Source organism: Amphiura filiformis, chromosome 16 (genome assembly GCF_039555335.1).
Source record: "Amphiura filiformis chromosome 16, Afil_fr2py, whole genome shotgun sequence".
NCBI lineage: Eukaryota > Metazoa > Echinodermata > Ophiuroidea > Amphilepidida > Amphiuridae > Amphiura > Amphiura filiformis.
In genome coordinates, this window is record NC_092643.1 from 28,090,066 (window position 1) to 28,102,903 (window position 12,838).

General features: G+C 36.9%; 1 protein-coding gene across 1 annotated transcript; it reads right to left on the bottom strand.

Moving 5' to 3' along the window:
- Positions 1-4,970: 4,970 nt before the first annotated feature.
- LOC140136545 (acid-sensing ion channel 2-like) lies at positions 4,971-12,567 on the bottom strand. Its single transcript, XM_072158247.1, has 10 exons — positions 12,429-12,567; positions 9,787-9,987; positions 8,796-8,917; positions 8,207-8,388; positions 7,268-7,421; positions 7,091-7,147; positions 6,771-6,945; positions 6,146-6,670; positions 5,938-6,029; positions 4,971-5,274 (listed from the first exon to the last, which is right to left on the bottom strand). Exons 1-10 carry the CDS (start codon positions 12,527-12,529, stop codon positions 5,159-5,161), a joined length of 1,725 nt encoding a protein of 574 aa, XP_072014348.1. The 5' UTR covers positions 12,530-12,567; the 3' UTR covers positions 4,971-5,158.
- Positions 12,568-12,838: the final 271 nt, after the last annotated feature.

The window sequence follows — 12,838 nt, forward strand, 5'->3', positions numbered from 1 at the left end:
AAACAGTAAAAACAGTAAAAAAAATGTTGTATTGTGTAATTGATGCACTGTTTTGAATTCACGAAGGAACTCTTGATAAACTTGATGCTACCCTGTTACATTTAAAGCCCTCTTTCCTAGTAAAAGTGGCACAATTGTGATTTTACCCTTTCGTCTTCAACTAAACATATCTCGAGATTAAAACATGCAAATTGAACAGAACAAACGGCTTTTGAGAGCTGAGACTACGACCTTGAAGTTGATGTAAACATTATGTTACAACGGTATTTTCTAACTGCCAGAGAGGGCGCTTTTCACTTGCACAATTTTTTTTGAGACAGGCTGTATATTGACAAACCCTATTGATATTTACACTGGCGGGTCAATGGTCATAGATCTAATTATGGTCCCATTGGGGTTTTGATATTTTTCTTTTCGCACAATCGCCGACAAAAGAAATCCATTATCTCGATGAAAGATTGAAGACTGGCACCGAAAAAGAGTCCAAGAGCACCTCCCCAGTCACCTGTCAGGGAACAGAAATGAAAATCAAGATATTTTAAAACCCCTATTCAGAAATATATCACTAGTACTTCTAGTACTCACCATTTAGAAGGAAAACGTCAGTCTCTAGCTTAACAACTGTGTATACAGGGATTTAATTGAAATATTTACCTAGCTGGGGGTTTACACCTCCAGTACTAAATTTAGTTACGATAATAAAAATATGGAATGACTTCCTCTTCCAATTTGTTACAGTCATTACAAGTTTCAAAATTCATAACCATAGATTTGGACCAAAGATTATAGACCTAAGCAAACATGCAAACATTTATAGTTTGATCAGCTCGTAATAGGCAGAACATGTTAGGCTTTTACCGCTACTCTGAAAAGTAGACCCACGTTAAGAGTGTTATTAGTTGAACCTGTCTGCTCTTTGTTTTGTGTGTTAAAGAAAGTAGACACAGAAATGAATTACTGATGACTGATACTTCTGGCGAGATGTCACAAGAAAATATTTTGATATTAAGTTAATGTTATAAGGCCCGCCGATTATGAGCCGATCAAAGTATAAAATAGTTTACATGGATTACAAAATTAATTCAGCCAAATAGATAGACAATTAAATTATTTTTTACTTTAAAATCGTTGCATATGGGGGTCGACATTAAGTCAGGTTTGCGTGAGCGAACTAAAAAATAGCGCAAATAGCGCGAGCATACACAAAAGAAACTTCGGGGTATGATAAGGTCTAAACGCTGCACCGGCGTCACCTGAATTCAAGTATGCTTAGAGGGCACAGACACGGAACATTACAATCTATAGACATTTTTCCCTTCTTTCTATCATGCACTATTCCAGGTATTCCAAAATATAATGCCCGGGGAAACGGTGTGTTTTGCGACACTTGAAATTCGGAATGCGATGGAAGTACCCCCTAGAATAGTGCATGATGGGAAGTAGGGAAAAAGATCCAAGTTACGAGCTGATCACAGTATATAGGGTGCAAAAGCCTTCCATAGTAGACTAAACGTGATCAATATCTTAGCATTGTCACACAACACCATCCCCCATAACGATGGCTCTAGAAATACTAGAACTTTCGATATTTCACACTTGCATTAGAGGGATGAGGAGAGGGGTTCAGCCTCCTAACGAAAGGACTTTCGTTTATTAAGGACCTCATCGATTTTTCAAAATGATAATATAGGTGAAAAGGGTCCCGTTCTGCTCCTTGTCCATGGGCCCCGGGCTCTTGCTACGCCTCTGTTTGTGCATAATTCCCCTTAGGAGAAAAATCGTGCCTATCTGGGAGAAATGACACCCCATACCAACCAGTATAATCTCTTGTATTGAAGTCTCTCTGAGAAGAGCAATTCTTTAGTCTAATTCGTGTGTTATTTTATGTCAGTTACACTGTACAACTGTCGACCACGCTCAACATTAAATAAGACATTTAGCATATATTACACATTGTGCAAAAGCTTACCTTCTGACGAAACTGCCTTTCTGTCCAACAAATTTCAAACCTGAAAAACTGGTTTCTTGCGTGTAATGTATCAAACATGATGAGCATGTTGTTTCGTCCGTTGACTCAGTTTGGCTCCATATGCTAGTCAGCGTGGAATTTGAAGCGTATGACGGCGGAAAATTCAGCGCTGAATTTGTGTCCAGGTGTGGATCAATACGTGTTTTGAATCCCATATTTTTCAAAATGATAATGAAGGTGAAAAGGGCCCCGTTCTGCTCCTTGTCCATGGGCTCCTGGGCTCTTGCTACGCCTCTGTTTGGGCCCTCAGGAGAAAAATCTTGCCTATCGGGGGGAAATGACACCCCATACCAACTAGAATCTCCTGTATTGAAGTAATTCTTTAGTCTAATTCGTTTGTCATTTTATGTCATTTACACTGTACAACTGTCGACCACGCTCAACATTAATAAGACATTTGGCATATATTACACATTTTGAAAATTCTTACCTTCTGACGAAACTGCCTTTCTGTCCAACAAATTTCAAACCTGAAAAACTGGTTTCTTGCGTGTAATGTATCAAACATGATGAGCATGTTGTTTCGTCCGTTGACTCAGTTTGGCTCCATGTGCTAGTCAGCGTGGAATTTGAAGCGTATGACGGCGGAAAATTCAGCGCTGAATTTGTGTCCAGGTGTGGATTAATACGTGTTTTGAATCCCATATTTTTGGTACACGTAATTCTTTTACAAGAATCGTTATATTGTGAGTTTGAATACATTTTATATAACAAGTTATCGCGAGTTTTGTTGACCTTTTCTTTTAGTGGCGACTACAAAGAATGACGTCTTAACTCTACGTTTTGTTGGTTATCAATTGGTGTAGAACGTTACTTCAAATGGTGAATGCGCGCATGACTCTAACCAAAACATGTATTGTACGAGGGTCATTTAAAAGGTTCTGCCTCCCCAAGCATGCCATGCAAATCAATTTCTCAGGATCTGATAGACCATCAGACATAAGAGTTGGCATATCTTTTTGAAGTTAAAATGCATTTAATTTGTTTTTAACTGGCCATCTTGCTGTATGATTAATACACACTTGATGTTGTTTCAGTTATAATTTGTTAGCAAATCATATTATTTAATATGGAGCTAATTTTGCAAGAGAGATACACACATATTTCATGTGAATGTTTTACATTTTCTTTTACCATTTACGATGCACCAAATCGTATTTTGGTTCTGAGGTTACCTACAAAAGTCTGGAAAAAATATCAATATACACTTGCCTTCTTATGTAGGTAACATTCCAATGTATAGTTATCTTAGAGTTGAAGAAGCTACCTTTTACAGAACCAAATTTATAAGAGAATAGGTAGAACTTATTGAATGACCCTCGTATATCACTCCATATCCACCGGAGTACAGGGTGCGCGTGCTTAAAACTTTTAAATAAAGAATAAAAAAATCCCTTTTAAAAGGAATGGAGCGCCTAATTTGATGTGCGCGTGCTTAAAACAGTATGGCTTTAATAAAGAATTAAAAAAATCCATTTTAAAAGGAATGGAGCGCTTAATGGGAGCTTTGATGTGATGTGCTGAAATGTAGCCATTTGGATAAAAAAAACCTAAAAAATTAAAACAATGGCATCATTCTCAACACGACATATTGTTGTCACCCAAATGCGTTACCATATTGCAAATTTGGTAATCCCGACTACCTGGATGGTGGAAAGTGTCCTCCTGATGTTACTACCATTTAAACCATACAAGTTTTGAGGGTATTTGCATCGATTTGGGCCGATGTGGTGAACAGTATAATTATATAGTTATGTAATGTTGTTTACATATTCTCCAAAAACAATTGTCGCCCAATTGTGCTACCATATTGCGTGTTTGGCAATCCGCCTGCGATTTTTTCCTTGACAGTACACAGTAACCCGTACTAGAACTCTTTGACACAGATATAATATATATAAACGTTTATGATAATTGAGTCTCAAGCATAGTATTTGTACTAGTATTTGTTACATCTTGAACACGGTTGTTTGTTGTGATAATTTATTAATGTGTTTAAGAAAACATTACATGATTTTAAATTCTAGACCAACAGCTATCAGACATATATTCTTTAGCTATTTTTAACTTAGATTTTCTTTTCTTTATCAAATTTATCATCTTATACTGCTTCTATAAGTGTAAATTTTTATTCGTATGCGATTAATTGCATATTGGTGTGCAAATATAAAAGGACCTATAAAAGTATATATTATGTGATATTTGAATTCTTCTACACGCTCGCTATGGAATGTTTAATGCCATATTTCCCAAAGCTCACTACCATTCGCAAGATGCTTTGAACTACCAAATTGCAACAGTTAATATAATCAGTTTTAATTATTGTTATTACTTACCCTACAAAAACAAATCGACCAGGCGAATTTAACATTAGTGCCGACAACAAGAGCTACCAATCATCGGTCATCATACGCGGGACCCCCATAGGCATCGCGTGGGCGTGTGCGTTGCCATAACGCTTAGCGAATACACGCACTCGCGCGAAGAAATCATTGTAGCGCGTCTCGGTCTCAGGAGTTCATTGTTAGTTATAGGCAACCAAACTATTTTGATTGGATCGCACTTGCTGCGTATATTAATGAGGTTAATTCAGAGCTGGATAGTTATATTTTTTGTCTGGGACACGCGTTTCAGGGATACTTTGAGTCATAGAGTAGTATATGACATTTCAACGAAGATGCGCCAATTTATTTTTATTTTTATTTTCATTTAAAACTGCCACCCATTATTGTAAGTTATTAGTAAGGTCCAAGTTGGATCTTAAGTTCTTAAAAATCTGATGATTTTGGTTGGAATTCCAAAATCTTCCACAGGGGGCGTGTGGATTTCAAATGGAATAGCCCAATACGGTTAAACACCGGGACACAGTTTGTAACCATTTAGTGAGTATGGGCCTTTAGCACTTCGAGGTATGTTGTATAGTGCTTGATATTAGCACTTTAGTAGTGAGATTAGCACTTTAGTAGCGAGACTTGGTCGCTATGTCACACCATTTGGCTGCCGACGACACCGGTATGACTACCCCATATTGACTCCCCCATTTTGCACCTCATGAGGTGAACGCCCCAACCGTTAGCCATCGTGCCTCGTTCTGAAGGCGGAGCTTTGTCGGTAACGTGCCTCGTATCATTACTTTTGGATAGTTTCCTTTGGGTAAAATCGCCTACAACAGCAGAAATCCATCGTCTCAATAAACGAGAGAAGACTGGCACCGAAAAAGAGTCCAAGAGCACCTCCCCAGTCACCTGAAAACAGAAAAAAATAAAACCATACCTTAACAATTCCTAACGACTAACCCTACTACTTCTCTGAATACCAATTTCCTAATTCTGACCACTCATACTAATACTAAGCGTTAGCGTAATCAAATAATCCTGACCCTAATCATAACCCTAAACTCCAACCCTAACATTATGCTTGGAAAACCAGTACGTTGACGGCACAAACAATATCATCAGTGTTGGAATAAAAAAATCTCTGGCCAAAAGAAGCGATAAATCTCTACGTGAACAAGACAAAGCTTGTGGGTTGTCGATGTAATATTTGCCGCACTTCCGGTTAAGCTACACGTGAATATTGCGTGTGTCAAATTCTTAACCAAACTATTGACGTTTAAAGGGCTTCTTCGATTTTTTGACATATTCCGAAGAACTTCAAATCGCATCTCTCTACAAAATTCCGATTTGTATTGGATTGTGGAAATGGATTTCGTTCCCTTCTATATATCTCTTTATTTTTTTAGTCTATTTCTTTGTTTATTGACGCAGTGCAGGTAAGCATACTTGTTATTAGTTTCCATCCTTGCTTTTGCATTTTTCTGAGGCTTGTGCCTTTTCCATGTTTACGGGCCACACCGGTGAATCAAATAAATAGCGACGTACTTGGAAACTTAGTGATCTCGTACTTACAAATAAATTGGAAAAATTCGTAGTCCACTTGCTCTTTGATCTCTTCCACTTTCAGATCTCCAAAGAATATATCAACATGGACCATGTTTTCCCTATTAATGAACAAGATAACAGGAATGAATATATGTTTTGTAATTATGGAAATTTGCTTTCGTTTGGTATCTTACCATTAAAACTTTGTAAGACAACAATACATTATACGACTTACCTCAGATATTGTGTGGTCAAACTTTTGAGATCTATACTTTCATATATACGTCTTCCAGTTGGAAGTAATATCTCGTGCATATTTTGATACACTTCTTGTATGGCAATATAAAATACGTCTTCCATGTTGTATTCTTCAAGTACAATATCAACAAATTGTGCAAAGGAAACATTTTGCGTTTTGGAATGATATTCGTGCTTAATACCATCTGCAAAGCGTTGCTTCAGCGGCCCGCCATATACCGATGCCATATACGACGATATTTCTATGTACGTTTTGGAAGCGAATGATGCGTCGAAGTAAGAGCTCACCTCCAAGAATGTGTATTCAGCCAAAGCATAGAATATATCATATTGCATGGAAAATAATGTTACGCTGATGTTGTCAATTATAAAATCGAACGACTCCGGATATGATTCTTGGAATCTTTCACCATTCTTGTTAGTTGCGTTGCCTAACAAGAGCCGAAATCCACCGTGCGTGTAGCTCCACGATTCGGCCCAGAAGGCCTGGGTAGCAACGCCGCTGTAAAATCAAGAGATACAAAATGAATATGCGATGTGGAGGAAAGATATTATCTAATTGGTATCATGAATTGGTATCAATAAAATGTAATTTGACTTACGTTAGTTTTTCACCAAAAGCCTCGTCCTGATATGTATGGCCCTCGAGTAAAGACAAGGCTGTTGCTACACTATACGAAGGGAAAGTAGACTGCGATACTGTCGTCGGATATACGGTCTGCTTACAAGAATTCTCGCAATGATGACAAACAGTGTTCTTGATTCCGTTGAATTCATCTAGAGATAGAAAATGTGGCGTGTCTGTCATTTTAATCTATAACATGAAATATTGAAACACGTGTGTAATTGTGGAGTTTTTTACTTGATCTTTTAATTTTAAGTCCTTTTATTTTTTGAATACCAAAGACTAATATTGTCTTACCACTCTTGACGTGGAAACACTCTATCAGATTTCGAGGATCACAAAAGGGTGCACTTCCTGAAATAAAGAGAGCACATTATATCAAAATTGTTGTCGTCATATTTTTACGATCCCCAAAAGTATATATTACACCCCCTCCAAATTTATGTTAAAAGGTCAGAGTGCTGATATACTTACCTGGCATGTAATACGTCCTACACCCACAGTTGTCGACTATGAAGTCTGTTTCACATTCTATTAAGCATTTAGACTTCGTATAATTGCCCAGATACTCCAGTTGCTGTTCTTCATCTTTTACACAGGTTCCATGTGGGGAGGGTAACATCTCAAGCTGTGGGAAACATCGAGGGTATTTTAATAGCGTGGTCAGTAGTGTCAGAGGTATACAAGTGTCGAAATACTCCAGAACGATAATAAAGTAGGCGTTTCATAATGTCACAAAACGAACTGATGGGTTTTCGACTTGCCCAGTGGTTTTCATCGTGGTATTTTTTTGGGGGGGATATTTTTGGGTGTTAGGGTTAATAGCATTACGATGCCTTAGAGCATTGCGTATGTAATGTAATCATGGTACAAATACGGAGACAAGAGAAATGGTGAACTGACACGAATATGAGTGGCCAGCGTTACCGCTTCATAGTAGACTCTACAGTCACATTCTGATTTGGATGTGGTGACGAAATATAATCAAACAAAAGTCTTTTTGTTGAGAGAACTGTTTATAAATTCAAAAGGAGGTTGCATAACATTGACCACAATCAACCTATAGACGACTCCAACGAGCCAAGTGATGGTCAGAATACAGTCGGCCATTACTGGACCCGTCTGCATCAAACTGGTGTTGTTACTGCCCAATTGGGTGGATTAAATCCGCTTAAAAATCGATGTTGAATTGTGTTGTAAACTTTCATCATTCCTTTGTCTATGTGTAACACGGGTGATGGAATGCAGTTTAATATCCCCGCCAAGGCCACATCATTTCACATTTTAGGTGGAATAGACCTAAGGGGTGACCCGGCTATGGCTGCCATTGAGGTGTAGGAATGTGTGAAAATGGATTCGTCTATATAGTTTATTATTTTTAATTAAAGGAAACGCAAAACAAAACATGTATACCTTTCTGGTTGCTATGCGTACCGCAGAATGTGTGCCAAGCTCCAATTCTAAACCAAAATCCTGTAAATTTGGAAATTCATCTTTGGGATGGACTAGCATCTTAAAGCCCGCATTTTCTCGAGGTGCCGCCACGTGTAAACTTTGTTCTGCATTAAGGAGAACACTTAATCCTCGGGCCTCGCCTAGGTAGATTCAAATAAAGAATATAATAAAATACATAGTAGGCGTCATTTCATTATAACTCAAACGAGTGACACGAGTATAATTATAATTTAAAAAAATACACCGATAAGCACATTATTTAAACACTTTTGTTTGGTCCATGGGCAGACAAGTTGATTATTTTTTAACACTACTTGAATTAGATTATGGTTCTTGAAATGAAAGTAGGACAATTTATTTCCCTACAATGGCTATACTTGAATAATTGTGCGAAACAATCTGGGTGGATGCGCAACTCTTTTGCTAAGCGATATAGTGAGGCATTTGGGAATACACAATATAAAATGTACGTTTCGGTGTATTGTACAAGTAACGAACAACGGTGGCTTATAAAATTGAGTAGTTACTTAATTTGATTGGAACAAACCTGGTGTTTGCACTGAAAGTGATTGTTGAGATGAAATGGAATTAAATGTATAACACACGCCATAATTCGTCACCGTTGTAGTAAAATTAGCTGGACCACATATTTTTCCATTGAACCGACACCTTTAATAGAAGGTAATAACATGTGACGTATCATGTCAAAAGGAGACACTTTTGGGCAGGTTATCAATATTGAGGTTTTTTACATATCTTGCTCCACAACGCCGTTTTCCCCAATGAAATCAGACATTCCTAAGCGAAGATATTGAGTTCGTAAGTTATGGTATTAATATCGGCCTTTAAAAATATTATTGACAATGTTGAGAGTAGGTATTACCTTAAAAAATGTCTCAAAAAATACAAGATGCCAGTTATATTCCGGACTGAAACTATCAGACAATATTTTAAACATTAATAACATCACAAATTCGCAACAAACCAAAATTGTGAAAAATCACCCCGGGCAGATTTTTGGCTATTTCTCCATTTACCATGTTTACGATCCTGCCCAAAAGTGTCTCCTTTTGACATGACACGTCACAAATATCAAAATCTGATTATGATGCTATTATGAATGATGATCTGCAACCTGAAGAAACACTCGGAACCGTACCATTCCTTTCAGGTCGCTTGCAAACCCACTTGATAACACACAATCGTTGATCATTTCTGAAGCTAAATTTATAACATGTATAATCGACCGCTTTTCAGAAAAGCGAATGCAAAATCGCCGTCGTACTTGCGTACTTTTCTGCAAAAGGGGTCATAAGCATAACACATAACATACGCAGTTGATGTCGACAAAATACGAAGGATTCAGTCTAGAATGAGTATAAATCAAGTTTTTCACAATAACTAATATTATAATTAAATATAATATAAGCACAAAAGACAGTTTTTATATATCCGTGGCCCGGATGTTTCATAGACAATGTGTTAACAATTTCCCTCCCAGCAAAAAAGATACCAAACAGCAAGCCACTAGTACTCACAACTTAATGCTATCCTCCCTTTCATGTCCGTTTGTCAGAATAAACTCATAAAGTGATACATTCCCTGCGTAGTATTCTGGAATATCACCATCGATGTTCCTGTCTGTTATTCCAAGTTGAGGGAAAAGCCTCCGAATTTCGGATAAAGCAATATAAATAAGTTCTGTCCAACCGCCGTATTTGATTAACAATTTATCGATCCTGTTCAAAACCAAGAATTCAATATTACAGTGTATAACGTTTACGAAGCTTGGCAATGAGCCTTTACTTTGATCTACATCCGCTAGTCCTAAGGTTTGCTAGTACGAAACCTTTGCTATATAGTACCCTAACCTTTACCCTTACCCTAACCATGGTAACGCTAAACCTCACCCTAACCCGAACCGCCATCCTAACTTTTGTACTAGCGAGCCCTTTTTATGTTTCGGACTCGGTCTATATCTACTAGTCTTACGGTTCGCTAAAAGCTCTAAATTTGAGGATGTATTATGGATGTAGCTTAAAGGAGTATTTCGTGAACCTAGCATCCTCTTTTTATGACATTTTCAGTAGATATCCACGAAAAAAGTTTATTCCCAAAATTTCAGTTGATACCGATTTTGCGTTTGCGAGTTATGCATGATTACGTGTATTACACTGCTCCATAGGCCACTGTTGTAATTTCAAATTCAAATTTTCCGATATCTTTGCTAAACGAATCAATCTGCAAGAAATGTTTTGTACATAAACTTTATATAGCCTGAGGTTTCCAGTGATGTAAAAATCTCAACTTTTTTTGAGAAAAGTTAGGTGATGATGCTGTGGATCACGAAATGCCCTTTTAATATTCACATTATCGTACAGTTTATCATCACCATTGTAATTCATGTGATTGTAATAAATGGTGTGTAAAAACCCGAAAATATCAATATGCCTGAAGGTGCTAAACCCCGCGGGGCGTATACACGTGCGTATGTGATTTTTCATTACGGTCGGGCCTTACGGTGACGACGCAACCGCAACCGCCTTAAGGGGACTCGATCTTTTGTGCGTAATTGTATAGGGCCAGGGGATTCACTCTATCATTAAAAATATTATTTGAAGAAGTCAAAGAGCCCTAGGAATAAAAACTGTAGTGTAATTCACGCCAGATACAATTTATTTATACGACAAAAATTAATTTTTGTAATCGATCAAAAAACAAACGTTTTATATCAATTTTAAATTTAGCCTGAATCCGTAAATATGGTACCTCTCGCCCTTTTTTTTTAGGTCAAGGCTATTTTTACCATTATGCAGCGAACCATTGTTGAAGCTATTTCACATACATGTACAAAACATTCTAGAGAAAGAATGAGGACAAATATCTTTTGTTGATTTCGAATGATAATGTCATGAAGTCGTAAATTTTAAGGTCAAGTTCCTAAAACCTAAACAAAACATTGCGACGCAGATAATTCCCGACTTACGCAATTTCATCATCACATCAGTGTCTTTATTATTTGTTTGAAACCTTTCCCAAACGTTCGTGCTATTTATGCATAAAACGGCTAATCTATCTTTACAAAACGCGTCTTTTTTTAGTAAACAAAAGGCTAAAGAGCATTATGAGATTTATCTTTTATCATTACACTCATCCGCTCAACTGCCACGGTGGCCGAGGTAAAGCGCTAGACGCGTAATCGAAGGAAGTTTAGAATCGCTGGTTCGAGTCCCAACGAAGCCTGTGGAAACTTTTTTTTCTTTAAAATTCATGATCGCATTCCGAAAAGAGTCACTTGTCGGTAAATCATGTATCGTATCCCAGCAAACACAAAACGTTTTCGACATCATTCGCAAAAGGTTAAAAAAGGTTGTCAGAAAATGTTTAAATGTCGGGTTATATAAAGGGTATATTAAGGGTATAAAACCTTTTCATAACATTAAAAAACATTTGTTGATAATCTACTGCCTAACAGACACAAAATGTTTTACATAAAACGTTTAAATGTCGGGTTATATAAAGGGTATAAAAACGTTTTAATAACATTCCAAAACCATTTTTGAAAACTTGGTATAAAACATTCTAAACAGAATGTTATTTTGGGGTTGAAAAAATATTTTGCGACAAATGTTTGCCCAAAATATTTGCAATAACGTTTTAAAAACGTTTTCATGACCTTTATATAACCCGACATTTAAATGTTATTAAAACGTTATGAATAAAACATTTTAAGAACATTTCTGTGTTTGCTGAGTGCAAATATATTAACATAATGTTATTTAAGTGTTGACAAAATATTTGGCAAAAAATGTTTGCAAAAATAGTTTACAATAGCATTTTGAAAACATTGTAAAAATATTGTTGTAGTGTGTTTTCATATAAAACGTTTTAAAACGTTTTCATGACCTTTATATAACCCGACATTTTAATGTTATTAAAACGTTTTTACCTAAACCAAAAGCCAAAATATAACTTATTTAAAACGTTTTGAAAACGTTTTCGTGTTTGCTGGGATCCTTAACGCACTGATTCGAATATGCTACTCTCAACTTGACACGAGACACACTACAGCGTAGTTTATTGATGTCAACTCATTCTAGATCAGTACATAAAATGAGTCAATTGTATGAAGGTATGTTTGAAGAGCGGCGGCAGTTACTTAAAACTAAATAAACAGTACCTGAACATATTTGTGTTACAAAAGGTTACCGAGGGAAAATCCAACTCGTCCTCCTCCATAAAGGAAAATTTGGTATTTGTTGGTCGCTCGATGAACTTCATAGTAGAGAGAAATATTTGGTACGACAGTCCAGTTAAGGCTAGCAATACAACCACCAACCAGAACATTCTGGAAATAAATAAAATAAAGTAAAATCATGACCAATATGACTTATAGCCAAAGGTATGACATAACCTAGATGGGTCAATGAGTTACATAAGATAAACTTATGTAGCCATGTAGTTTATGTAAGCAAATACATCATTATTATAGCTACCGATTGGCATGAATTTAAAAGCATCGGCTACCTTCACGACCAGTGTAGCAATGGTGTAGCCAACTGCTCAACCAGGGGGCGGTTACGCTTCGTT

Coding starts and splice junctions, on each gene's coding strand:
- LOC140136545 (XM_072158247.1), bottom strand. CDS start 12,529: ATGAAGTTCATCGAGCGACCAACAAATACCAAATTTTCCTTTATGGAG. Junction 7,422..8,206: donor TACGCATAGCAACCAGAAAG/GTATACATGTTT, acceptor TGTTTCCCACAG/CTTGAGATGTTACCCTCCCC. Junction 6,030..6,145: donor TTGACCACACAATATCTGAG/GTAAGTCGTATA, acceptor GTTCATTAATAG/GGAAAACATGGTCCATGTTG.